Raw genomic sequence first — 27513 nt, forward strand, 5'->3', positions numbered from 1 at the left:
GGGTGGAAACTGCACATTCCCAGATGGATTCAGCTGCACCCCAGACAGGATGAGCCCTCACCAGGCTCCTGCCAGGAGGTGGGCACAAGTTTGCCCCTTGCCAAGGATATGTCCTGATCTTGCTGTGGTCCACTGGTAACAAAGCCCAACCTCACCTGAAGTCCTCTATACCTGGAGGGACTTCAGCCACTGTTTCAGGACTTTGGTCCAAGCACTTGAGGGATGTGGTGACCAAGGCTGTGATGACACCAACCTGACCAGGAGCCTTCTTCTGCCCCAGCACAGACCTGGGACCCTGCAAGGGTTAAAAGCCGTGGAGGCGGAGAGGAGAAAATGTTCTTCTGATTTGCTTAATGAACGTTAATTAAGAAGACAGAAGATAGCAGATTCCTTCAGGGTAGAGATGAAAGGCCCGTTAATTAAATCTGGAGAGCGAGGAACAGGGCCAACTGATCCTCCTCCTGATCAGACCTGACAAGGCAGGCGCGGGGCAGGAGCGAGGTGTGCCAGATCCCACAGCCCCTCGTGTCCCACAGCCCAGCTCCAGGCTGGCAGCATGGCCGGGTTTTGACAGGGTGTGTGGGACTGGGTGCCACTAACCTGCCTCCAGCCCCCGTGAGGCTGAGGGTGGCCCCATCCACACCCTGCAGCTGGGGTGAGAGCTGGGTCACTGCCCCTGGCTCCGCTGCACTCCTGGCGTGGTTCTGTTCTTAGTTTCCAGCAGGACCTTCACCCAAAGGAATGAGCTGACCTTGCTGGAGGAAGGGGAACACAGGATGGCCAGCTCCATCCTGAGGATGAGGAGGAAAAGGTTTGGTCATCCAGCTTGGTGGTTTGCCCCAGGTCCCACCACCCACAGGAGCTGGCCTCAGGTTAAATGGGAGAGGGTCAGAATGGCAGTGAGCACCACCTTGTGCCACAGAGACACAGCCTCCACACAGGACAAGCCTCTGGGATGGACACCTACCTGTGTTTCAGCACACACACTGCCTCACCTTCCTGGAACAGGCAGCTCCTACCACCAGTGATTTGCCAAAAATGGCTTTTCTGCCTGTAGCTGAGACCTGGGGCACAGTAACAGGATTCTGCTGGCAGCCTGCTGCCTCCATGCTCTCCTCCCGCTTTCAGCACAGCCTTATTTTTAAAAGCAGAGCAGTTGAGCATCCCAAATCACAGCCCAAAAACCACAACAGCTCAACCTGGCCTTCCCTGACACTGTGGCCAGTTCCCTCTCCCCCTGCATCCCTCACCCTGGGGCTGGAGCAGGGGTTGGAGGCAGGCTGAGCTGCAGGATGCCACGAGCATTCCAATGAGCACAGACCTCGCTCTGCCGCTCTCCCGGCACACACAGCTCTGCGAGGGGGGACAGCCGGGGTGACAGGGTGCTCTTTGTCACAAACAGCAGCCCCTTGGGCAGGGAGGAGGAGGAAAGGGCAGCTACCAGCACAGTCCCCAGCTCTGCTAACCATGGAGTGAAGATCCCATCTTCAGTGTAGAGGGAAACTGAACGTGCAGTGTAAATGATGGCTGGAGCATCTCTCTGGCTTATTTTGTAAACCTGAACTTTGCAAAATGTCACAAAATGGAGAAACGAGAGGCCTGGGATGAATAAATCTCTATTAGAAATTCCCTGGGATGGCAGCAGTCATGTTCTCGCTCGATGATGGCACATTCCAGCCCAGCCCGGCTCGGGGAGCGGGGTCATGTGTGGCGCTGATTGCAGAAAGTATTTAATTAACACTGCCATAAATGCAGCGCTGGAGATGCCAGCCAGACCACGGAGGGCCACCACGCTGCTGAGCTGCAGGAAGTTTTGCCAAGGCTGACAGGAGATGAGGGAGGGCAGAGAAAATCCAATAGATTTTGCTCCCTGCTTTGCTACAGCCCTCAAGAGGCAAGGGGAGGATGGGACAGTGACATAGTCAGGATGTCCCCTGAGCAAGAGGACTTCACCATCAGTGCCCAGACAAGTGGGGAAACCCCAAAACAGGTAAAGGAGCTCTCTCCCAAAGCAATTGTCAGGACACACATCACCATCCTCTTCCCTGATGCACAAATGGTCTAAAGTCACCTTTTCAGAGGCAATCATCCCCAAATTCTCTCAATACCTGGCAGACAGTGAAAATAGGAACATCTCAGCTTCACTCGTGCATGACCACAAGCTCATCATCTCACTGATGAGCTGAACTACTCCAGATCTGACCCAGCTCAAGGACACAGGGTGACAGCCAAGCCATCACTGTCCCCAGGACACACATTTCACCCATTGCATTGGGCTCAGGCGGTCGGGGAGCACGGCAGGAGCAAGCACCAGGTCAGAGCAGGACCAGCCAGTTTCAGGCACAGCCAAAAAGGACCTTTTCTCTCCTGAGCTCATCAGCAGCCTAATGACACTGGCTAAAAAGCTTCAGAGTCCCTAATCGCTCATCATATTACTGCTGCTCACAAGTGAGGCCAACCAGTACAAACCTCCTCAAAGCCTTTCTAATTAACGAGCAGAGGCTTAGGCTCCCTCAGTCCAAAAGCAGCATCTCAGATAAAACCAGCAGCCTCCTGCCAGCCCCAGGCCCCTTGATAAACCCCTTTAATGGGCTTGTCAGCATCACCTGAGGCCGCTCCATTGGCTAACAAGGCATATCTGTCTCTTTGTCCCCACCCTGCCTCCATGCTGTGGGTGGGGAGATGTCCATCCGCCCATCCATCCATCCATCCATCCATCCATCCATCCATCCATCCATCCATCCATCCATCCATCCATCCATCCATCCATCCATCCATCCATCCATCCATCCATCCATCCATCCATCCATCCATCCATCCATCCCCCCACACTGTGGCAGGACCATGGGATGCTCCTGCCATGGCTGCCCCTTATCCTCTGCTGGATCCCTGGACATGTCCCCTGCCTGCTCCATCCATGAGGTGCCCGGATTTCCCCTTCATCAGGAGGGTGGGTGACAGCTGAGCAGCAGCAGATGCCACCAGATGGTCACCACAATGAGAGACCCGGCTAAACCGGTAACTGGAAGGACACTGGAGCCCCTCATTTGCTAAGTGACTCCCTGTGCAGGTCCCAAGGGGAGCAAGCTCGGGATGGTGGCACTGAGCTGCTGCCCACAAAGCCTCCAGGACCTTTGCAGCACTGAATACCTGCACAGGCACTGCCACAAAGGTTTGTGGCCACAGCCACAGCCTGGTCTGTCCCCTGAGAGTGGCTGAGCACTTGCACCTCATCACAGAGATGGTTTCTCAGGGGGCTTTGGAAAATCAGGCTTGGGAATCCCTTAAGAACTTTTTAAGCCTGCTGTAAGCTTGGGGGCTTTCCCACAGCCCCCCAGAGCCCATTGCTGTGATGAGTGGTGAGTGCTCAGCCCCCCTTTCAGGGGCTGCCTCCCCCCTCCCTCCCTCCCTCTCCCATCAATCAGAGGTGCCCCAGGACGCTCTGTGACAAATAAAAGTTGTTTCGATACCTTTGACTTGAAAGTAGGAGAAATAACTCCTCTGTAACGTGATCTACCGTGTCTTTATATCCCCAGGCGTGTCGCCCTGGATTGGGGCTGGGGTTCTGATTCAATATTCTCATGGAAACCGGTGCCCTCATCCAATTACCACGGGGATTTCGGTGCAGGCAGCAGCTGAGCCACCGGCAGCCCCCGGCACTGAATGAGCCCCTGGCACAGGAATGAGCCCCACGGGGGACAGAGTCCACGGTGACCTCACTGGGGTCACCCCAAAAGTGCTGCAGGGGGTCCCGACTGAATTTGGCACTCCCCGATGTGTCTGTGCCGAGGACTGGGTTAGACTGGGAGGCACTGGTGGGAACTGGGAGAGCAAAGGAAAAACAAAGCCTCGCTCCAGGCGGCGGCAGAGAGCTCTGTGGGAAACGTCCCTGGAGATTTCCACTTACCACGGGAATAAAATCCTTCTGTTTCGAACTGGAATGCCTGCTGCTCTGCATCCCCCTGCAGCCACGGAGGCTGGATGCTCCCTGGTAATCCTGCATCATTTATTTTCATTGGCTGACAGAAAAAAGTGCCATCAGAAAAGCGATGTTAGCTATGCTGGCTGGCATAGAAAATGTTGCTTTAATTGTATTTTATTTGGCAATAAGAAAAGAGAAGCAAGAACAAACCCTCGAGATATCCCCTCTCTACCCCCATTTAAAATTTCAATTTGGTAATTTTATGACAATGTTTCTGATAAAACCCAACAAAGCACAATAAAGTGAGAGAAGTGATTTATCCTTTTCAGTGGCACGTGATCTTTGAATACATTTCCCAGTCTATATCTATTTAGAGAGTTAAAAAACCCAAAAACCCAAACAAACTTGTTTGGTTTTTTTTCATGTCAGTTGTTATTTTTCAACCATAAACCCCACTATTTTTTACAACCCTGGTTTCCTCCTTTCTGATCTCTAAAGTCAAAACCAGGGAAGTATTGGACATCCCATCTGAAAAAACCATCACGGAGCAGCCCCACTTCCTTCATCCCAGGCCTGGCCATCACACCATGTCCTGCTGTGATTTTACACTTTCAAGGCCATTTTCCTTGAAAATTTCCCTTCTATCCTGTCCTCAAAGAAACTGTGTCATTGATTTACTGTTGAAATTGGAGGAAGTGGCTGGCTCGTGCTCAGCCTTTCCTGATGCCGATGCCAGCTGGGAGCTGCACAGGCTGGCCATGATTTGGGGGTTCCCTGACCTTTTCCCATCATCTCCACAAGCCAGGAGGATAAAACCTTCCAAACTAACCTGACATTTAGAAACCAAACCACTACATAAACCTGAGGGTTTCTCTGTGCCACCTGGAATCAAACACTCTGAGTCTTGGCTAACCAGCCTGGTTCTCCCACCCAGCCGAGCATCCTGAGCTTCCTTCCAGCATCCTGCAGATTTATTTGCTGCATAAATCCCTGCTCCCACCCAGTGTGGCAGCGACGCCTTCGAAGCACCGGGTGTTCCACACAGCGTGGGGGGGGCTTGGGAAGGGGTTAATGGGTGGGCACAGGCAGAGCTGGGGAGTTGCTAGGAGACTTGGGGCTTTGGGATGCTGGATGTGATGCTCAGCCAATGGAGAAGTCCTCTGAGGAGTAAATCTGCTAATTTGGGCATCGTTGACTGCAGGGGCTAGGGGTGGATGTGGGTGCTGAGCAGAGCTGACCCTGACCCCCTCCTCCCAGCCCCACACTGATGCTTTCCCATCCTGCTCCTGTGGTTTCAATTAAACTGCTGAATTAATCTCTCGCAATAAACTCAGCTGCTATTGTAGTTTGCTTTGGGATTCATCATCACTTTTGCAGAAAATACAGCAATTAAACAGAGAGGTCTTGGTAGCTTAGGAGGGGAAAGCTGGGCTCCCCCAGGCTGATGTTTGGGATGGGGGTACCCAGGCTCCCCCCGGGTTTGTTTTCACCAGCCCAAAGCCCTTTCTGGAGGCTGCTGAGTGCAAGGGGAGCTGGAGGAGGCACCACTGCCCCCCCTCACCTGCATATGCTCCTCCAGATGGCCCAGGCTGCTGCTCTCCATGTGGGAAAAGGTTTTAAATTAAAATCTTCCCTGTGTTTTTTGGCGATTTTTGGCTGGGTTTCTTTCCCCTGACTTTCCAGCTCTCCGGCCCATTTGCCATCATGAAGTGTAGATGGAGTGGCAGCAGAGTGGATTTGGGTGGGTGGGTGGGCACAGGGGGGTCTCCAGCCAGGGCCCAGACCCACAGAGACAGCCTTGCACCCCACAGTGAGCCCCTCTCAGGCTGGGGTCAGCCCTATCTCCCCACAGCCCTCCTTGGCTGTCAGGAAACTGAATTTTTCCTTTCTGGAGGTCCCTGCCGACCCCCCTAGCCAGCCCCTCTCCTATGTCCCCCCTGTCACCATCCCCTGCCCTGCCAAAGGGGCAGGAGGGCTCCTTCAGAAGCTCAGCACTCTGGATTATCCATCCCAGTGAGATCTGACCTGGATCTGCTCCAAACCAGATCCCACCCATCAGCTGCTCATGATGAGCCTCTCACCAAGTGTAAAGATGGGATGGGACAGGAGAGGGGGATGGGATGGGATGGGATGGGATGGGATGGGATGGGATGGGATGGGATGGGATGGGCTGGCTGGGGGGATGGGATGGGATGGGATGGGATGGGATGGGATGGGATGGGATGGGATGGGATGGGATGGGATGGGATGGGATGGGATGGGATGGGATGCGATGGGATGGGATGCGATGGGATGCGATGGGATGCGATGGGATGGGATGCGATGGGATGCGATGGGATGCGATGGGATGCGATGGGATGGGGATGGATGCAGCTTTTCTGCTATCCACAAGCCTGGCAGAGGAACAATACCCACACCAGGGCAGGTTCCAGCCCCTCCAGGGACTCTGGGATGCCAACTTCTCAGAGAAACAGCGGATTACAGCACATCAGCTCCAATCAATACTCTGCCGTAGCAGAAAGCAAAGGGAAAAGAGGAACAAAAAGAGGTTTCTCATTTGCTGGGGATTTGGGGCTTTTGTTGTGTTTGGAGGGAGGAGGGGAAAAAAAGCTTGAGAAAAGGCTGGGAAGGAAGAGCTGGGGGGGACAGAGCAGCACCCACCCCTCTGGGACACTGCTGCAGGGTGGGATCCTCTGAAACAGTCAGGGTGCCAGGGAGAGCATGTGGGCATGGGGTGGGATTGGGAAGGGAACAGGGTGGGCGTGGGATGCTCCATCTCCACCTGGCACAGAGGGTTCCATTCTTTCCTCCCCAGACCATGGCATCTGCAGCAAAGAGGGGCAAAAGTGGAAAAAAGGGCAGAGGGCAGAGAGGAAAAAAGAGGCTCAGCCCTGGTCTGGTCCTGCTGAGACCCTCACAAAGTACAAGCAGGCTTGGGGATGCTCCAGACAAAATGGGGTTGTTAAAGGAGGGGTTTTGGAAACCCAAATATCTTGCAGGGAGAAAAGCAGAAGTGATGCCACTGACCCTGTGAGGGCTGCAGCCCAAGACCTTTTGTGGGTGGTTTGTCTCTTGTCTGAGCCATCGATTCCTCCTGTGGAAGAAAAAGGCCCTGACACAGCGAGCGGTGTCCTGCCGTGTCACTCAGCGATGGACAGAGCACTCAGCCCCTGGGGGAGAGGCTCCTTCCCGGGCAGCCAAAACGGCCTTTCCTCTGAACGAGGGGGACAGGGGAGCCTGCACAGGGCAGCGCTGGAAACAGGAGCTGGAGACACCGTGGGCTGCCCTGATCCTATGCAGGGACCCCCGCAGCAGCCAAACTCCCATCAGGGAGAGCACCCAGCGGGGACACGGGAGGGTTTTTGTCACTCCGGGTCGGTGACCTGGTGAAGGACCAGCGAAGGACCATCCGGGCACCGCAGCGCTCTCCCACGGCTGCTTGGGATGAGGCTCACGCAGCTCCTCTGCATTCTGCGCTCTCGCCGGCGCGGGGACGGAGAGCTTTGAAGGAGCTGCCCTTTCATTATTAATATGATGATGATGTCTGACGCCGTGCGTGTGCAGCGACGGCTCTGCCTCCCCTGGCTCCCTGCCAAGGAAAGCACACGCTGTTCCTGGGGGAGGGCTCGGGGTCCCCCACCCCAGCCTTTCCCCAGCCCCGGCACCGTGTCTCGGACAGTCCTGAAGCTCCACACAGCCCTCTCTGGGCTGGACCTGCGGGACATCCGTGCTCTCACCAGCTCTGGCACCCTGGGGATGCACACCGAGTGTGGCTGAACACAACAAGGAGGGTAAAGTGCCACCCTCTTGTCCCACTCTCTGTAATGTCCCGTCCCCACAGGGGCACAGCGCTGACCCGAGTCCAGCCTCTGTCCGACACCCCCACTGCAACTCTGCTCTCTGTCTTGGACCACGACGTAGAAGAGAGTGTCTGAAATGTTGTAAAAGACTCTGTTTAGAGCTTGGGTCTGATCCCGTGTGGCTTCAGCCGCTTTCTTCCCCCAGGCCAAGCCGGGACCCCGGGGCAGTGCGAGCAGGGCCGGCTTCGGGAGAGGAAACGCTGCCAGGAACCGCAGCTCCCAGCAGGAGCCGCAGCCTCCCGGCATCCTCACATCAAACCTCCCCCGGTTTTTGCCCTCGGGCCACAGCCTGAGACATGAATCATCCTCTCCGATGCCTATCGATCCGGGCTGGGCCGCTGGCAGAACCCCCTCCTCAGCCCCGCGGGAGGCACTGTGCCCATCCGTGCCCAGCCACCCCCGTGTGCCCAAGAGAAGGTGCACCCCGAGCCTGTGGAGCAGGGTCCAGGGCTGTGGGGCCGTGGGTCTCAGCTGGCCATGGGCGCCCCTTCCCATGTCCCAGCTCCACAGCTACAGCCGGACCCTATGACAAGTAACAGGAGGTGGCACGGCTCAATGTAAGTCAGTGATGACCCAGGCCAGTGTCCCTGCTGGCCCCTGGCCCGAGCAGAGCTCACCCTGAGCATCACTCAAGCTCCCAAAACCACGGACTGCTCTGCCAGGGTGGCAACCTCCATCCCGCTCACCGCATGGCTTGGACATCGTCAACTGGGGGCAGCGCTGGGGCCGAGCCGGGCCCTGCACCCTCGCCGGTGTCAGGGTGCAGTGGGGGCACCCCACCCATGGCAGGGCTGCGAGGGGCCAGCCCTGCTGGCACAGCCCGGCCAGCAGGCTCCCAGGATCCCCTCCTGCACCACCTCCGCGATTCGGCTGTGGGTTATGTCAAGGTATGTTGGATTGCAAATTAAGCGTCAGCCCGCTGCACGGTCCCGGCTCCATCTGCAGAAAATGAGTTGCTGGACTTGGAGAGTGTCCAGTTGTGCAGCTCGGCGTGCCTAACGCCCAGGGCTGACAAGCCACTGAATCACTCCTCCCCGTGCTGCCAGGCCACATGAAGCCAAGATGCATTTCTTTTTAATGATAAGTTTTTATTGTTTGGAGTTCAGCTTAAACAGCTTCCCGGGGGCCAGCGCCTCCTGCTTCCAGCGCGGGTGAGCGGAGCAGGGAGCTGAGCCCGGCTGGTGCGGGCACACCGAGCACCAGTGGCACGAGCTGGCCGGGCTCAGCTGCAAAGGGAAGTCCTTGAAAACCGTCCATGGGGAAGGAGCTGGGCTGCCAGCCACGAGCATCGCCCGGTAAATCCACACAAAACATCTCTGCAGCCAAAGGCAGGATTTGCACCTGGCCGGGAGACAATGCACACACCCCACACACACACAAGGAACCGACGGCTTGAGGCAATGCCTGCGCTCCCCTCCCTGCCTCACAGAGCTCTCTGGGAATATTTGCCAGCCCAGCACGCATCCAGCTCTTCCCAAAATAGGGTGTGTGCCCTGGAGACAAGCTGATGAACCCCTCGTCCCCCACACATGCAACCTGCCACCCCTGTGCCACACCTGCCCCACAGGGAGGCAGCCCCCACCCCAGTGAGGGTGCCCATCCCAGCCACAGGGGAGCTGCTGGAGGTCCCAACTGGGGCTGAGCTCCAGGGACAGAGACCCAGAGGGGTTTGGGGGGATGCCCAGGGGACAGCCTCCTGCTGCAGGGCAAGGGGCTGCAGGGCTGCCCAGGAGGTTTCCCAGGGGATTCTCAACCTGGAGAGAGAACTCAGCCTCCCCCCAGCCGGATTGAAGCAGCTCTGAGCCATCGCTGCTCTCACGATGCTCCTCTGAACCTCTCAGCAACGCTCCTGCCCGCAGGTCAGACAAGTGGCAAATAAAAGATTTACGGGAGGTGCGGCAAAGCTATGGGAAGGAAAACCACATCCACACGGGAGTGGCGGCACATCGGGCCGGGAGGGAGCCCTGGCACGCAGGGCCAGCACCACGGCTTTGGGCTGGGAGCGCTGGGCTTTGGGCATCTCTGAGACCCTGGAGGGGGTGGGGGCGGCTGTTGCCTCTCCCCGCCAGCACCAGCTTCGCAGAGTGCGCTGGGATTTGCTCAGAAAGCCCCCCAGCACTTTGGCTACCCTTGGGTACAAAGGTTTGGGGGGGTGGCGATGCCAATGCCGCCCTCTCCGCCCCCCCGCCCAGCACCCTGCCCATCCCTGCCCACCGATGGGACTGAGCCCCACCAGCTCGGGGCGTTCCACTGGAGGATGTAGGGGCGTATCTCTGGGAAGGGGTGAGCGGGTTCCGGGGGCATCCCCCGCTCTCTCCCCGGGCCCCTGCAGCACCCCCGATCCCGCTGGTACCGGCCCCCGCCTTACCTGCTGCCGCTCCTCCAGCTGTGCTGCCACATCTGGGCAGCTGCGGAGCCCGGGGCTGGAGGGGGGGTTGGAGTCCGGGTCCGGAATGATTGGGGCGGCCGGGGGGCGGCGGGCGGTGCTGGGGGGGGCGGGGAGATCCCCCAGGGCATCACCGGGTGGGGTGTCCGGAGCGGGGCCGGGGGAGCCCCGGGGGGGGTCGGGGCGGGCGGGGAGGGAAGATCCACCCCCGTGTCCGTGCCCGTGTCCTCCCTCCCTCCTCTTCCTCCCTCCCTCCTCCTCCTCCTCCTCCTCCTCCGCCGCCGCCGCCGCCGCCGCCCGTCCTCCGCCGCGGCCAGCCGGGCAGCGCGGGCGGGCCGGGGGCTGCGCCGCCGGGGAGGAGGTTTGGGGGGGCTTGTGGGGGTCCGGGCACTTACTTGGACTGGAAGTTGGCGGCGCGATGGGGAACGAGCGTTGGAAAACCGTGGGAGGAGCCTCGCAACTTGAGGATGGGCAGCAGGAGAAATCACAGGTACGGGGTGGGGGGCAAGGGGGGCGGGGAGGGGTCATCCAGCCGGGGGGTCCCAGAGACCCCCCAGTGTCCCCAGCGAGCTTTTCTCCCGGTGCACCCCAGCGTGGCGAGCTGCCCCCCAGTCCCCGCCGTGCGAAGCCCCCCGGGCTGCACCTCCTCACCCCCCTCCCAATCAATGCGTTAATTAACCTGCGGCCAGGGCTCCCACCCAGCCCCAGGGCTGCCCCGGGCTGGGGCAGCGAGCGATGTTCCGGGGCTGCCACACGCCTCTGCCGAACCTCCACACGCTCTAAACTGCTTAAATAACCCTTTAAAGGGGATTTGGCATCTCAGCTCCGAGCTGCAGCCGGACTCATCCCCCCGGTTCGGGGGCTCCCGGCCGCTGGACCGGCTCTTAGCCCGCAGGAGCCCCGCTGGGTTTTGGGGGGAGGCCGGCGCTGCGGCGGGGTGCGGTGGAGAGGCGGCAGAGCCTGCGGTGACACGCGGGGGATCCGGCACGTGCCGGAGCCCGTTTGCACATCCCGCTGCACGTGTGGCAGCTCCGCCAGCCCGGCCGCCAGCTCCCGGCACGGCCGAGCAGGTAGCGAGCCCGAGAAGCCCAGGTTGGCTCGGCTTGATTAACATTTAAGATTACCCAGTTCCGACCCCCCCTGCCACGGGCAGGGACACCTTCTGCTAGAGCAGGTTGCTCAAACCCTCATCCAGCCTGGCCCTGGACAGTTCTAGGGATAGGCGCGGGCATGGATGCACGCTGAGCGCGGGCAGGGTGGGAAGAAGGAGCGCGGAGTATGGACAAAGGTGTCTGCGAAGAGCTGGAGGACAGCAAATCTCCAGCGAGCCTGTGAGTGAAGGGAAAGGACCGATAGCTGGCAGCGCTGCCCTTCCTCGGCGCCCAGGAGCTGGGGGAGCAGCCGTGAAACGCTGGACCCCCGGTCCGCCACTTTCCTGTCCCCTGACACCCGCAGCAAGGCAAGAGGGGCTTCTGCCTGACTTTCCCTTCTGCGAGCAGCTCCCGCGCCTCACTGGAGGGGGCTGCGCACCCCGGCAGACCCCTGACCCCCGGAGAGAGAAACCAGCCTGCCCTCTCCTCCCTGGCAGAGCTCCCTCCCTGTGCACAGCCCCTGCATGCAGGGATTCGAGCAGTGCCATCAGTCTAGACCTGCCATCCCCCCGGTTTTGTGCCCCCGAGGGCGAGCCGGGCAGGATGGATCCAGCCCCACCAGCCGTGGGGGGCTGGACACCTCAGCGCGGAGCCGGATGGTTCACGGTGGGTTTCAGAGGATGCACAGAGTTTGCCGTGCAGCCGGTGCTGCGGTCCCAGCTCCCGCAAGCTCCGGTGGAATCCCAGCCCAGCCCGCTGCGTGCTCACCCACAGAGCGGCTCCGGTGCTCTCGCCATCCTCCCCGTCCTCTCTCCTCTCCTCTTCCCCATCCGCAGAGTGTGGCGTGCCGTGGCAGCGGTCGCAGGAAGGCTCTGGGTGACCGAGGAGAGCAGGAAAACGGGAGCGGGATTCAGTTCGCCCGCTCCGTGCCCGCGGGGGGCGGCGGGGACCGAGCCCCGGCCCAGGGCGAGGGGACGGCGGCTGCAGCCCCGAGCCAGGCAGAGAGGGATGGGCAGCGAGGATGGACAGGGACGGAGCGGTGGAGCAGAGCAAGGATGCGAACTGAGCTGCTCAGGCAGCTCTGAATGAGCGATAGGTTCGGGGAGGGGACGGACCCTCGCTGCCCTGGGGCGCCTGCAGCGCTGGGTGACCCCGGCAGGAAGGTGCATGTACCTGGACTGAAGTTTGCACCAACAGCTGAGCTTGGGCGATGCAAACCACAGTGTCCAGCTGCCTGGGAAGCAGAGCAGAGGTTCTGGTTCGTCCCTGGCTGAGGGCACAGCCCGGGGGCAGAGCAGCCAGGCTGCAGGACTGCTGCCTGCCATCCTTCAGTCTGCTGAGCTGGAGAGGAGCAGGGATTTTGGCAGGAGCAAAGGGCACCTCCTCATCTTACAGTATCTGCCAGGGCAGAGCTCAGCCTCTGCTGCCACCACTCTCCATCCATGCTCTCCAGGGACCAGCCACCTCTGGGTGCCCTGAGGACAAGCTGGCTCATGTCCTTCCCTTCCCACAGGCTGCATGTGCTGGAGCTGCTTGTCTCCATCCCCAGAACAGCCATTCTGGCTGGCTGAGTGGGCTTGGGGCTGATTTGAGGGTCCTGATGGGGTCCAGAGCTCCTCATGAAGTGTGGCTGGGTCACCAAGGACCCAGCTCCCATGGGTGACCAAGGGTAGATCTACTGCCTGTGCCAGTGCAGGGCATGGAGAGCCCAACTCAGCTTTGCACCAGGGACACAACATCCCTTAGATCCTGCCTGGGGCTCCCTCCAGGCTCCAGAGCAGGTTTGCAAGTGAAGATCTGCTGATCCCAAGCACCACTCAGTTGCACAGATTCTGCTCTCCTTAGGAAGGAGTGATTTGAAGACACTGGGACCTCCAGCCCAATGGATGTCCTCACGGGAACATCAATAACCAGAGCAGGGGGATGTCTTACAGCTGTCCAAAAGTTCTTGGCAAGAATTCCAGGAGCTTGAGGCCATGGAACAGACAGCAGGAACCCTCTGGATCATGAGAGCTGTGGTCATGGTGAGGCAGGAGTGTGTGGCAGGGGGTGTCTGCAGGGTCCCATGCCAGCAGCTGGGCACCCTGCTGCAGTGCTGCTTTGCTGGAGGGGCTTGGGGGGACCCCCACCCCACTTTGGAGCGCTGTTGATGCCACTGGCTGAGTTTGCCTCCTCTCCCCACTGCAGGTTGCCAGGTAACACAACCTGCCAGCAAAATGCCGTGGGACTCCTGAAGCTGCTGCCACTCAGGATCCTGCAGTCACACACAGAAGGGATCCCTTGGGAAGGGGATTGGCCCCCAATTCCTGTTGCTGGTGGGAGGGCAGTGATTCTGGGGCTTGAAGGCTGGAAAACAGCTGGATACAGCTCCTGGTGTGGTGGTACACCCAGGCAGAGCTGTGAGGTTTTGGTGTGTTCCAGCCCAGCTGGGATTTGTGTGGCCGTGGGAAGTGGAGCCTCATCCACTCATGGCTCTGTTCTGGGAGCTCTCACTGCTCAGAGGGGACCCTTGGGCCCTGCAGCTCCTCCATGTGCCCCTCCAGCTGGGCACGGCAGCATTGTGGGGAGCAGGATGGGAGGGCACAAAGTCCTGGAGATGAGGGTGCTGTCACAGCCAGGAGAACCACAGGGACAGGGTCCCTGCTCACCCTGTAGATGCCAAACCACCTGACATTGGCCTTTGGTCAGCAGCCACCCCTCCTGTCACTTCTGTGCTTGCAGGGCGCTGAGGGGCCCAGCTGAGCCCAGGTCCTGGGTGTCCCCATAAGGATCTGAGCAATGGGCATCTCCCACCTCTGTCTGCCACCATCCTGCTGCTCTGGGAGTCCCCTGTGCCCCTCAGCAGGGCTCTGTGTCTACACACACCAGGCAACACCTCAACCCCCTGCTTGCCCAGAGTTTCCCTTATTGCCTTTGACATCTCCTTTTAACCTGCTCTGAGGGCTGAGCCTGGGGCTGTCTCCTCACAGAGGTCCCTGCAGGTGGCTTCCCATTCAGTCCAGTGCTGTTTGATCTGCAGGCTCACTCCATGGAGAGGGGGAGAAAGCCAGAGCATACCCTGGGGCTGGTGGGGCATCCTCAGCCCCCCAGGCAGCCCTGCTGCAGCTGTGGGGTCACCTTAATGCAAATGGTTGCGTGAGAGGGAATGAAATGAAGGGTGCTTGAAGGAAGGTGTCACTCCAGATAGATGTGCACAGGAGGGGACAGGGCCTGGGAAATCTTTGCAGATGCAGCAATTTTCCCCTCGTTTCTGGGGGAAGTAGTCTTTGTCTCTCTGAATCTGCAGTTTGCTGCCAGCCCTGCAATTCCTTGTGACAGCTGTGGCCAGGGTCAGGGGGAAATCACAGCCTCTGTCCTGCAGGTGTAACGAGGAGGGGAGGGGGATCTGGAGCCGAGGGGATCGGGTGGGAGCTCACCTGCTCTGCACTGACTGTGCTGGCACTTGAGGCTTTGCAGGGAGAGAAGGCTCTTGCTGGGCATGGAGCAGGTGCCACGGGCTGAGCCCATGGGTCTGAGCAGCACCAGAGCTGCCAGAGGGGCTGGGGGGTCAGAGACCTTTCCCACAGCAACTCTCCCTTGCCAGGAGGCTCTGGAACTGATCCAAGGCTTTGGGAGCAGCTCTGCCCCCCTCCAGCAGGAAATGAGGTGACAAGGGGGGTGAAGATAAGTTGCCTGCCATAGCTGGGGGCTGCCCTGTGCAGAGCAGGTCCCCACATTCCTCAGGGCAACGTGACCCCAACACTGTCCCACAGCCACCGGTGCTGCCCTCCCTGCAGTCCCACTGTGAGGGACACGAGGTGTTTTCCCTTTTTCTCCCCACATTTGTGCCCAGGGCAGCAGGGAGCCCCACACACATCTCCCGGGGAGCCAGGGCCGCTCCAGCCGAGGATCAGTGCTGTAAATAAAACATGCCACGGGAGCCGGCGGTGCCGTGCCTTCGCTCTCGTTATTATTTCATAGCCCGCTCCCCGGCGGGCTCGGCTGCTCTGCTCACTCCGTGCTCGCCCGTGGCCTCCGTGTCCCTGCAGGGCTCCCTGGGTCCCCACCCTCCCTCCTCTGCAATGGGCAGTGTCATTGCCAGACCCCAAATCTCGTGCAGAGCCTGCCTCTGGGGCGAGGGGGCTGTGCTGATGGTGTGTCTGTATCCACCCGCAGAGGATGAGCTGTGGCTACATCCTGTGCACCGTCCTGCTCTCGGTGGCCGTGCTCCTCGCGGTGACAGTCACGGGGGCCATCCTCTTCATGAACCACTACCACACGCCCGTCACCGAGTCACCTCCCGTCATCAGCACCAACCCCGAGGAGGCCAACGCGCTGGTGACCATCGAGAAAGCCGACAGCTCCCGCATCAACATCTTCATCGACCCCAACTGCCCCAGCGCTGCCGGCGCCCTGGGACGCCTGGAGGGGCTGCAGAGCTCCCTGCTGCACGCCCTCACCGAGCACGACGCCGAGGCCAAGGCCACCAAGAGCCAGCAGAAGGCCCTGCTCGTCACTGTGGCAGACGAGGTGGCCAAGCTGCTGAGCCACGCCGTGCAGCTGCGTGCTGACTGTGATGGCCTCAAGAAGGGGCACAGCGCCATGGGGCAGGAGCTCAGCGCCCTGCAGGGAGAGCAGGGCAGGCTCATCCAGGTGAGCTGGGGCTGGCAGGGCCAGGCAGGGCTCCCTGGGGGTGGAACTCCCTGTCCCAATGTCCCTGGGGGCAGCCCCTGCCCTGAGCATCCAGGGGAGAGCTCCAGGAGAAGGAGCTGAGGTTGAAGGCAAGTGCTTGTGAATTGGAAGCTGGGAAGTGTCTCCCTGCCAAACCACCCCAGTGCCAGTGAGCCTGGTGTGCAGCCTCCCACCTTGTGGGTGTCCCAGCTCCAGATCCAGTTTGGGAGCTCCAGTCAGAGCCAAGCACAGCACAGAACCTTCTCAAGGGCAGCTCATGCAGCAATCAGCCTCCCCTCTTTACAGTCCCCAAAATTTCCCAGCCAATGAGCTGTGTGGAAATGCTTACCTGAGTATGCCAGGGGTCTGCCAGGTGTCATAGCGAGATCCAGGGCATGGCTGGGTGTTCCATGCCTGACCCTCCTGGTACTCAACTCCCTCTGCCCAGAACTGCTTGTTTCTTGCTGCTTCGCTTCTCTCCCCATCCTGATGCTCTGCCACAGCCACCCTGTGTCACTGTCCCAGCCTGGGTCACCTCAGGGAATGATAAGAGCTGGCGGCTGCCTCAGGACACGGCTATTCCTGCCGCCTCCGTCATCCTGTCCTCTGCCCAGAGATGCTCCTTATCCCATGGGATTGCAGCACCACTGCACCCAGGTTTGGGGGTTTCTCCTCCCTGGTGGCAATAGGTGCTTATCTAGACCTTGACCCCTGCCAAAAAGCAACAGAGATCAGAGATAAAGCCACAGGTTTTATAGAATCTGCTGTGCATTTATGTCCCCACCACCCATACCCCGGCACTGCTGAGCAGAGCGGTCAAGGGGCTGGCATGTGGAAGGGATTTAACCATTTCACCACAATTCTGTGTCCCCCACGTGTCCCCTGCCCACAGCTGCTGTCGGAGAGCCAGACCAACATGGCTCGGCTGGTGAGCTCTGTCAGTGACGTGCTGGACTCGCTGCAGAAGGAGCGCGGCGGGGCCCGGCCCCGGCTCAAGGCTGACCTGCAGCGAGCCCCGGCCAGGGGAGCACGGCCCCGGGGCTGCTCCAACGGTGAGAGGCATCCCTGCCAGCCCCCGGGGAGAGGGATGTGCCCGGGGCTGCTCGTGGGAGGGAGAAACCACCCAGCATGGGGCAAAGCATCCTGGAGAAGGGATTTAAAACAGTGCAGGGCTGGTGAGGAGGTGGAGAAGGAGGGAGAGGGAAGGTGTGTCCTGGGAGGGGGAGTTCTCACCGTGCAGATCCCAGTTGTCCATAAACCAGCCCAAAAGCCCCTTCACACCCTTGCAAAGCCATCTGCTCCCACAGAGGGTAGCAGGGACCAGACAGAGCATTCACCTCTGTAGGTGTTGAGGGTGGCCCTGCCCGGGATAAACAGTCACATCCCTCAGCCTTGGGTTGGGATGCAGCTGAGGGAGCCTGTCCTGGAGCTGGGAGCACGTCCCCACAGCCTCCCTGGGCACTGGCTCTCCCTTGTCCTTGTCTGGGTCCCAGCTCGCCCTTGCCATCTCACAGGGACATGAGGTCAGTCCCTGCCAGCTGCTGGGGAGTCCCCACGGTGGTGGCATCCCCCTGGGCACTGCTCACCCCGAGCATTGGAGGAGAAGGGAGGGAAAGAGCAAAGCAGCACCAAGCTGGCAACTAGAGCTGGAAGCAAGGTTGGGAGCCTGGAAGAAATGGCCAGACATTAAATTAGACCATTAATTAACCAGCCTTCCCCTCTTCCCACCCCATCCCAATGGCACGCTGCAGGCTCCCGGCCCCGAGACTGCTTTGACATCTATGTGAGTGGACAGCAGGAGGATGGGATTTACTCCATCTTCCCCACCCACTACCCCGATGGCTTCCAGGTCTACTGTGACATGACCACGGACGGGGGCGGCTGGACGGTGAGCTGCCACCACGCTGGGGACACGGGGGGATGGCACTGCTGGCCACGGGCTGGCCCTGTGCTGCTGGGCGTGGGAGATGTCACTTTGGACACTTGGAGGTGTCATCAGGAAGGGCAATCAATGTCAGAGGGGCCTGGCTGTGCACCCAGAGCTGCCCAGTGGTGCCAGGCAGAACCCTGAGCTGGAGCCTGGTGCCTGCCCTGGACTGGGGAGCTGGGCTGGAGCTGGAGGGTGCTCAGGCAGGGAGATGGGTGCCACCTCTGGAATTTGTCCTTCTCATTGGGGCTGGGGTGTGGCTGTGCTTTGCCCTGTGGACCCAGTGAGGCAGTGCTGGGGCTCAGGGCAGACCCCAAACCCGGACTTTTGGCCTCATTTAAGGCCGGGGTGCCTGGGGCACCTCGGGAGCTCTGCTGATTCACTCCCTGTCCGATTCACTCTGCCAGGGCAGCTGCGATGGGCCATAATCACAGCAGTGGGGGCAGGGAACAGGGGTGGGACACGGCTCTGCCAGCCCCAGCCCCCCTGCCCCAGGGAGCAGCTGGAGGTCAGCAGCTCCCCCTGCCCTGGGGGGCATCACTTGGGTGCCAGGAGGGCAGAGAGGGGGTCCCAGGAGCTGGTGGGATCTCAGCAGGAGGGGTGGGCAGGCAGCCTCTGCCCTGAGGATACGCTGGGAGAGCCGAGCTGGCCAGCGCCCCTCCAGCTGGGCGCTCTAGGAAACAAATCCGCACGATCTGATTGCCCTAAGCAGCTTTGAGCAGGGCCAGGAGGGAGCTTAGCCCCCCTGCCCTCGGGGGCTGGTGAGAGCCTCCGAGAGCCCACCCAGGGCAGGAGGAACCTGCGGTGTCAGGGTGGTACCAGCAGCTCCAGTGGGGAAACAGAGGCACGGCACAGCTGGGGACCTCAGCTCCTGGGGGCTTACAGAGGGGAGAGGGGGACCCTTCTGGCTCCCCAAGGTGCAGAGGGTCCTTCCAAACCCTATGCAAAGTCTGCACAGCCTCCTCCAGCCCCAGCCGAGCCTGAAGAGCAGCCCAAGGTGATTAGCGAGACACTCAGAGGCTTATTTAAAGCTGCTGCAGGAGGGAGGGCTTGGCTGGGCTGGGGAGGGGGCACAGAGAGGGAGGGTCTGGCAGTGCAGTGGCACAGACACCTCGGCTCTGCCCTGCCTTGAGGGGGCCAGGAGCCAAAGCAGGAGCCCAGAGACAGCCAGGGCTGGGCTGAGGGTGCACACCCCGGGCTCCTCTTTCTCAGGGCTGCTCTGCAGCAGAGGGTCCCAAACGTGCCTCCAGTCCCTTGGGTGCAGGGATTGTCTCAGCCATCTCCGGGGGGCTGGGGGTGTGGGGGCACTGCCAGGCTCCAGCTGAGCCATGGCACAGCTGGGTGCTGTGGAGCAGAGCGGGGAAGGCAATGGTCCAGGAAAGCAATGGCCAAGGAAATGGGCACCGGCACGTAACGGAACAGTGAAAGTCGGTAAAGTCCGGAAAGTGAAAGGAACGGACATGGACACAGGACCTGGCACTGTAACGGCAAGAAAGGACATGCCTGGCACAGTCCATGTCCTTCCGTGCCCTTCCATTCCCGTCCCTTCCCTTCCCTTCCCTTCCCTTCCCTTCCCTTCCCTTCCCTTCTCCCTGGAGCGATTACTCCTGACATTTGGGCTTATTTGCATGTGGGTGGGTGGAAGCGATGGCAGCAGCTGAATCAATTTTGACTCGGGAGCTTGGGAGCTGCTGAGCTCAGCTTTAGGCTGCCTGGACAGCTCAGAGGCCAGGGGGACCCGGGGCAGGGGGAGAGCTCAGGACCTCACTGTCCCCAAAGCCTGACCTGCAGAGGCAGGGTCCTGCTGGCTCCCTGTCCCCATCCCGGGGAAGGATGAGCAAGGCAGGGTGGTTTTGTCCCCACTCAGCCCTGCCCAGCAGCAGCAGGGCCACATTTCTGGGTCAGTCCCACCTATGCTGATGGGAGCATCCCTGTCCTGTGCCCAGCACTGCCTGGGGCTGCAGTGGCTGCCCTGTGACTGCCCAGCCCAGCTCTGCCCCTGACACTCACCTCTGGCTCTTTCCTAAAGCAGTGATGGCATGGTAGAGGTCAAGGGAGCTCAGCACCCCAGGAGGGCTCAAAAAGCTGCCTTTTCACATGATGTTGTCTTCAGAATGTCTTTGCAAATGCCCCACACTCCTCCCAGAGCCCCCAAGCCTCCATTGCTCCTCATGTGGGGCAAAATCCCCTGGGATCAGCACCTCAGCTCCTCAGCCTCCCCTCCATGTGCAGCATGCACTGGGAAATGGTGGGAAAGCCAAAGAAAGCAGGAGGAAAGGCTGTGCCAGCAGCACAAGGGCTGTGGTGACATCAAGTGACAGCTTCCAGCTTCAGGGGTCCCTGCTGTGCTGGGACACTGGCGGGGACAGCCTGACCAGCCTGGTCAGCCCCTGCTGGAGGGGTCCTGGAGAGGGATGGGGCTGAGCAGACACTGGGCTAGGGTAAACCACAGGCAGGGGCTGAGAGGAGCCACAGAAACATTTTGTTTCCAAGGATGTGGTTTATGTGCCACCACAAACAGGACACAACAATTCTGCTGGCAGGGCCAGGCAGGAGCAGCTCCTGGGATGGGCAGAGCTGCCAGCTGTGGTGTTCAAAGGGTGCCCCAAGGGACTGGCACTTCCTGAGGACTGGCTCTGCTCTGCTCAGAGCTTTCTCCCTGGCTTTCTTTGGGTCTCCCTGATCCAAAGATGGTCTCCCTGCTGTGAGAGGGCTCAGAGGACACCCTGGGGACAGGGCTGAGGGCTCTCTGCCATAGCTGCCAAAACTGAACCAGGAGCCTGAGCTCTGTGGTGGTGAAGTGATGGCTGAGCACGTCCCCACACTGGGAGCTTCCAGCCCACCAGGAGCTTGGTGGAGCTAAGGGAGAGGAAGCTGCCAGCGCTTCCCACTTTTCTCTGCTTTTAACCCATTTTTCTGGGTTTGTGGCTTTGCAGGAGCCTGTCCTTGCCCCACAGGGGCAACTGGGGGAGGCAGAGAATGAGGGAGATAAATATTTCAGCCTTGCCTTTAAAGAAGGGAGGGAAATCCTTTTTGCTTAAGAGGGGGTTGATGCATATTTGATGAGGAGGAAAAGAGCAGTGAGGCAGGGCTGGAGCCCAGGAGCCTGCGGGTCACTGGTGCACCCAGCATTCCCAGCACTCCCAGAGGGTGATCAGGAGGCTCCCACAGCCCTGCCTGCACCTGGAGGGGGCACAAAAGAGGCACAGAAGGAACTGTGCATGGGAGATGATGAGGATGGAGCAGGAGACTCGGGAGGACACAGGACCTCCAGCACTCACCAGCCACAAACCTGGTTTCAAACCCCCGTGGGGCTGAGCCTGGTGGGCAGAGGGGCACTGAAGGCTTCTCCTGGAGTGATTCCTGAGCTGTGCCAAGGCTCAGGCAGTGGAGTCCTGTCCCACATGCTTCCCTGGGCACCACTCAGGCAATTGGCCTACTTAGAACCGTGGCTCAAAGCTGATTAGGAGGGAGCAGTGGTGCTGCAGCCACTGCCTTCCCCACGCCAGCCACGGAGCTGGTGGTGGCCGGGGAAAAGCAGCTTCAGGCCCCTGTCCAGCCACGCTGCCCCCCTTTCCCAGCAAGGCTGAAGAAAGCCCCTTTAAATGGGCTTAACCACAGCTTCTCAAGTGCTCAACGTGGGGATAAAAATTAAGGCTCTAATTCTAGAAGGTAAGTACAGCAGGATCAGAGCTGTGCCAGAGCCTCAGCCAGCACAGCCAGCCCCAAAACACCCATGTGGGGAAGGGCAAACAGTGAGAGGTTCACAAGGTGGTTCTGCCTCACGTGCCAGGGGGAAACCCTGTGTAGGAGGGCAGAAGCAGCCAGGGGGAGCAAAGCAGGGTGGCTTCAGGGCTCATCCACATTCCCCAATCCTGGGGTGCTGGAGGCTCAGCTGGGCAGCACAGCCCAGCTCTGAAGATGGGGTCTCTGGCCCCTGGGCTGCCAGAGCCTGGGAGGGCTCTGCCCAAGTCACCAAGTGTCCCAGCTGTCCCCACCACGGCCTCGGGAGCGCAGAGCTCGGTGGGAGCAGGGCAGGCTTGCTCAGCCAACTTTAATGGAATTAATCCAGGGCTGGAGGCTTAATTAAGTTCAAATGGTCGGGCATGAAGCAGCGTTTTCTGGATCGCTGTCAATAAATCAAACCCAAAAGTATGGACAAAAGGGGATGAAACACACAGGGCACACGGGCTGGTGAGCAGATGGGAGAGGAAAAGGGAAAGGCTCAGAGCAGAAAAGCTGCACTGAGCCCTGGGATCTGGCTGGGATCTGGGGGCTCTGCACGGCTCAGGGCACTCAGTGCCTCACAATTATTTCTCTGGGAGGTTAATGAGGCTGTCACAGAGATGATGTTTTGTAATGGGGTGCCTGCCCAGGAGAGCAAGGAGATCCAGGAGGAAGAAATCAGCCCTGCTGGGTTTTTGCACAGTTCTGAGCACCCACTGTGGCAGGAGGGCTCACAGCAACCCGGGCAGCCCATGCTGCAGGACAGACCTCGGGTGGTGCCCCCCCCGTCCCTGCTCCCCTGTGCAGGAGCAGACCCCATCCTGCAGGGTGCCCACCACTCCAGGGACACCCCACAACTTCCCAAGGAGCTTCAGGTTTCCCGAGCTCTGCTCCCATTTCCAGACAGAGGATCCTGTGAAGGGTTTTGGCTGAACGGACTCACCCAGCCCTGGGATGGAGCATTTCCCAGGGGAGCTCATCCCTGTGTAATCACTGAGCCGGCAGGGTTTAATTTGTGCCGCTGTCTAATTAGGCAGTGGCAGGGAGGGGTGGGCAGCGCGGTGGGGAGCAGAGGGATGCCCGGGGCACGCAGGCTGGGAGCAGCCCCGCAGCTGATGCCCTTTGTGTGTCCCCAGGTGTTCCAGCGGCGGGAGGACGGCTCCGTCAACTTTTTCCGTGGCTGGGAAGCCTACCGGGACGGCTTCGGGAAGCTGACAGGAGAGCACTGGTTGGGTGTGTGGGGCTGGCACTGCTGGGTCCTGGCAAAGCTTGGGGAGCTCTGGGGTTCCTTTGCTATGGAGGGGACACCGAGACCCCCACCCATGGGCTGGGAGGGATGGGCTGGGCAGGCAGGGAGGGGCTGGAGCCCTGGGCACCCCATCCCCACACTCACCCCTTTCCTTCTGCCAGGGCTGAAGAGGATCCACCTGCTGACGGTGCAGGGCAGCTACGAGCTCCGCATCGACCTGGAGGACTTCGACAACGGCACCGCCTTCGCCCACTACGGCAGCTTCGGGGTGGGGCTCTTCTCCGTGGACCCCGAGGAGGACGGGTACCCCATCACCATCGCCGACTACTCAGGGACAGCAGGTGGGGCAGCAGGATGGGGGGCGCATCCCCCATGGGCGGGGGGGGGGTCACAGCCACCAAAGCCCCTTGCTGGGTGTTCCAGTGTCCTCTGGCAGCGGCACCGGCTGCACCCCTGCGGCCTCGGGGGGCTGGAGGCGGGGTGAGGTTGGCATCTGCTGGTTGGGCATCTGCTGTACGCCCACTGGGGTGCCCAGGGGAGCCCCACGGGGCGGGGCAGGGCAGGGCAGGAGGTGCCCATCAGGACTCCTTTCCCCTGGGCCAGGTGACTCCTTCCTGAAGCACAACGGGATGAAGTTCACCACCAAGGACCTGGACAACGACCACTCGGAGAACAACTGCGCCGCTTTCTACCACGGCGCCTGGTGGTACCGCAACTGCCACACCTCCAACCTGAACGGGCAGTACCTCCGGGGCCACCACAGCTCCTACGCCGACGGCATCGAGTGGTCCTCCTGGACCGGCTGGCAGTACTCCCTCAAGTTCACCGAGATGAAGATCCGGCCCATCCGGGAGGAGAATTAGCTGATGGCATCAGTCCCCCCCACACCATGCCCGGTCTCCTGCCCATCCCCAGCACCCTGCAGACCCCCTCCCTCAGCTGCCATCCTTCCCATCCTCTCTGAGGGCTTGCCCCTGGGGAGCATCTGCTGCCAGTGAGGGTGACTTTGGCTCCTGGGCACCCACAGGTGTTGCCAGACCTTTGCTTCCCACTGCCATGGCTCCCCTGCAGCCAGACCAGGTGTCCTGACCAGAGTGTGACCCATGGCCTGTGCTCCTGGCTGGGGCAGAGAGGATGCAGGTATTTGGGCAGAGGTGCCCAGCAGGAAGGAAAGGGGCTGCCTGGAGGGAAGGAAGGAGGGAGGGAGGGATGCAGCAGCCCAGGCAGGCTGAACACCTCTGGTCACCTCTGCTCTGGTCACTGACACCTGGCAGTGGGCTAGCCAAGCAGGCAAGGGGCTGGGGGCACTTGTCATGGGGAACCCCAGGCCCCAAAAACCCCCAGGACTGGGATGAGGCTGCTGCTCCTCAGCTCCAGCTCCCCCCATGGTGCTACTGGTGATGGGGAGGGCTCAGCTGGGTCAGCCTGACCGTGCCAGCAATTCCTCCTCTGGACTGCAGAACGCTCTCCTCTGCCCCTGCAAGAGCAACGCAGCTGGGGAGGGACAACCACCAGCTCCTTAGTCCCCATTGTCCCTGTCCTGAGTCCTGGAGCCTCCCAGCAGGTCAGGACAGCCCAAAGTGAGCCAGAACAGCGCTGCAAGGACGCACACCCAGAACCGAGCACGGCACGGAGCTGCTTTGGCAGTGCTGGGCAAACAGGGAGCACAACAAGGAAGAGGAGGAGGCGAGGAAGGCTCACTTCCCAGCACAGCTCTGCCTGCATTTCACAGCCCCTCCCTCCCAACCAGACCCACTCGGATTCACACCAGACTTTCCCCATCCAAAGGCTGTGACCTTTCCCCAAACATTTCAGGCAGCTCAGCCACATCTCCCAGCGAGCCCCTCTGCTCACTGCTGGCCTGGGCACCGCATTCATTCCCACCCTGGCTAAGCTGTGGCACTGGCTGGGCACCTGCAGATATTCAAAGCCTTTCATTTCCTCAAATCCTGTTAAGGTTTTGCAAAAGAGAAGCCCCGAGTGGGGCTTAGCATCTGCAGGGCCCTGATAACCGGGCAGCAGCACCAGCCAGCCCAGGCAGGAGCTGCCATGGGCTGTGGGACTGATGTCTCCTGCTGGCTCCCTGGAAGGACTCAAATGGGGGATTTTGTCCAAAAAAACAAGAACCAAATCTGAGCAGACTCTGGACTGAGAGGGGAGTGGGCAGATGGAACCCTGCCACCCCTTACAGCACTCTCTGCCTGTGCTAGAGCAGAGCCCTGCCCCAAGGAACACCATCAGACAGACAGACGGACGGAGGAGGGGAGGAAAACTCCCCCGTCTCCATTTCCAGGGGAGCTTAAAGCACGGGGAGATCAAAGGCTCAGCTTCCCAACTGTGCCAGGTTTGTACATCCCTCTGTATTCTACTTAGTTTTTAAGCCTTTCCCACCTCGGATCTTGTGCTGGACAAGCTCTCTCACCTACTGGGTGAGTGTCTGTCTGTCTGCCCGCCCTGACAGAGAAATGGACAAACGATGCATTGGGATCACCACAGCTTTTTACCCTGCCAGAGAGATCCTCCAGAGCCCTCAGGTGAGGATGAGCTCTGAGTGAAAGGCACTCAGCTCTAGGCACTCCATCCACACCCAGAGCAGTGGCTCAGGGCTTTCTGGAATGATGGGAACTGAGGGAACTCAGCAGTGGCATTTCTCAGCACAACAGCAGGAGTCCTGACAGCTTCCAAGGAGCTTCCTGCATTCCACTGGACCTTTCTGGAAAGGGTCCTGCCTGCACCCATCTTTACTTTTCAATCAGTTTTTTGGGTGGATTAGCTGTAGCTGGGTTTTCTGATGCTTTGGGCAGGGATGCACATGGAACCATGTGCCAGGTGGGAAGGCTCATCCTCCCCCAGACCCCTCCACTGGCATTCTGCCATGCCAGGGAGGGAACATTGTACCTTGGTTTGTTGGTAGCACATCCTTGTGTAACTGCCTGTGTCACCCGGGACCCCCCAGAGATTTGTTTTGACTTGCACGAGAGGCATTTAATCCATGCCAAGACACAGGATTTCCCAGGATTATTTCCAAGAGCTCAAGCATTGCTCCATGGCCCTGGATTAGGTTAAACCCATCTGTGGTGACACCTCCCTGGAAAGGGGTGGGCAGGGGTGACCGGGGGTCTGGGATGTGGCCATGGACCTTCCCAGAGAAGCCCTGGGCCAGGCCGTGGTGTGTAGCAGTGCTGTGAAGTCTAGGTCGTGTTTGAGTGTGTCCAAAGCTGTACACGTGGACTTTCTAAACTCCTTAATAAAAGGATCTCATCGTTACTCACCGTGTGACAGCTGTGACATGGCCAGAGGGACAGCAAGGGGAGTGACACGGAATCACTGCAGCTCCTCTCTGTGCTGGGGGATGGCTCCTTCCCCGTGCCAGGCTCATGGCACAGCACCCTTGGGGGCTTGCCCACCACACCAAAACCACTCTGCAAAACAAGAGCTGGGGACACCCAGGGGACTGAGGAGGTTTCCCAGGGCTCCAGCCCAAACCAAGGCCCTGCAGGACCTTGGGGTGGCCCTGGGACTGGCACCGGGAGGGTGGCACTGTCTGTGCCAAGGGGACCTGCTCTGATGCACAGAGCACCGAGCGATGCCACAGTCCCTCCCTGCTGCCCACTTCACTTTCCACTGCCACAGCCCAGGGCAGACCTGGAGGGGACAGCAGGGTGCCCTGGGGACCATGTTCCAGCACTGCTGGCTGTGTGTGTTGACCAGGGAGGGTGGGAGCACTTGGGCACCTCCATGTGGGGCCAGGCCCTGGGTGGGTTTGGGGGCGCAGGGGTCTCCAGTGGTGCCTGTGCACACAAACAGATGGGTGGGACCCCCAAGAGCTGCACAGAGGACACACCAGCCCGATGATGGGGACGCACTTGGCCCCCCAGATGTGACCCTCCATCCCAGCAGCACCCCTGACAGCTGCCAGGGACACAAGGCCAGCTCCCAGCTGCTCCTCCAAGTGAGGCAGCAGACAAAGGCAGCGTGTTAATGAGCGGTGCTGCTGCGTTCCCATTGTGGCAGCTCCACCAACCCCTGTCCCCTCCGTCCCCTCTCCAGCTCCCTCCCCGAGGATCCCACCCTCCTCTCTCCGTGGCCACACGCCCAAGGGGTGACCTGGCAATCAGCGCCCGTGGCTATTTAATGGCCCCAGGCGGGTCCGGCTCATCCCGACCCAGGGTGGGCAGAGAGGTGCCAGGGGAGGCAGCACCGGGCAGCAGCGAGGTGCAGAGGTAAGTGACTGGTGCCCGTGTGTCTGTCTGTCTGTCTGTCCCTGCTTTACACCCCTGCCTCGATGGGCAGCACAGACAGGGAGTGGTGAAAGGCTGGTGGGAAACAGCTGGGGACCCACAGCACCCCCAGACCCCAGGACGGGACTCAGAAATTTGGATCCCTGACGGGCAAAGGGGAGCAAAAAGGGAGAGAGCAGAAGAGAGGTAAAGTATGAAAAAGGCTGGGGTGAATACCGAAGTGAAGCCTCCGGGCTAAGGGATGTTGGGAAGGGCAGGCAGGGGCTTGAGAGCACCCGGGTCTGGCGCAGGAGTGAGAAACAAACCCCCTGGGCAAGCGTGGAGCAGACAGCCTGGTCCCCAGCACCTGCAGCAGCTTTAAGGCAACATCTCCAGATAATTATTAACACTAATAATAATAATACAACCTGTTTCCTTTTTCTGAGCCTTTGTGGGAAGAGGAAGGGAAGGCAGGGGGGAGC

At 60.1% G+C, this 27513-nt stretch overlaps 1 protein-coding gene across 1 annotated transcript; it reads left to right on the plus strand.

The window, feature by feature from the left end:
• Positions 1–10548: 10548 nt before the first annotated feature.
• On the plus strand, positions 10549–26078 carry FIBCD1 (fibrinogen C domain containing 1). The gene is made up of 7 exons (XM_030233405.2): positions 10549–10658; positions 15415–15891; positions 16802–16961; positions 17661–17797; positions 22699–22795; positions 22973–23152; positions 23415–26078. The coding sequence occupies exons 1-7, from the start codon at positions 10587–10589 to the stop codon at positions 23672–23674; spliced, it is 1383 nt and encodes a 460-aa protein (XP_030089265.2). The 5' UTR covers positions 10549–10586; the 3' UTR covers positions 23675–26078.
• Positions 26079–27513: the final 1435 nt, after the last annotated feature.

Source organism: Serinus canaria, chromosome 17 (assembly GCF_022539315.1).
Source record: "Serinus canaria isolate serCan28SL12 chromosome 17, serCan2020, whole genome shotgun sequence".
Lineage (NCBI taxonomy): Eukaryota > Metazoa > Chordata > Aves > Passeriformes > Fringillidae > Serinus > Serinus canaria.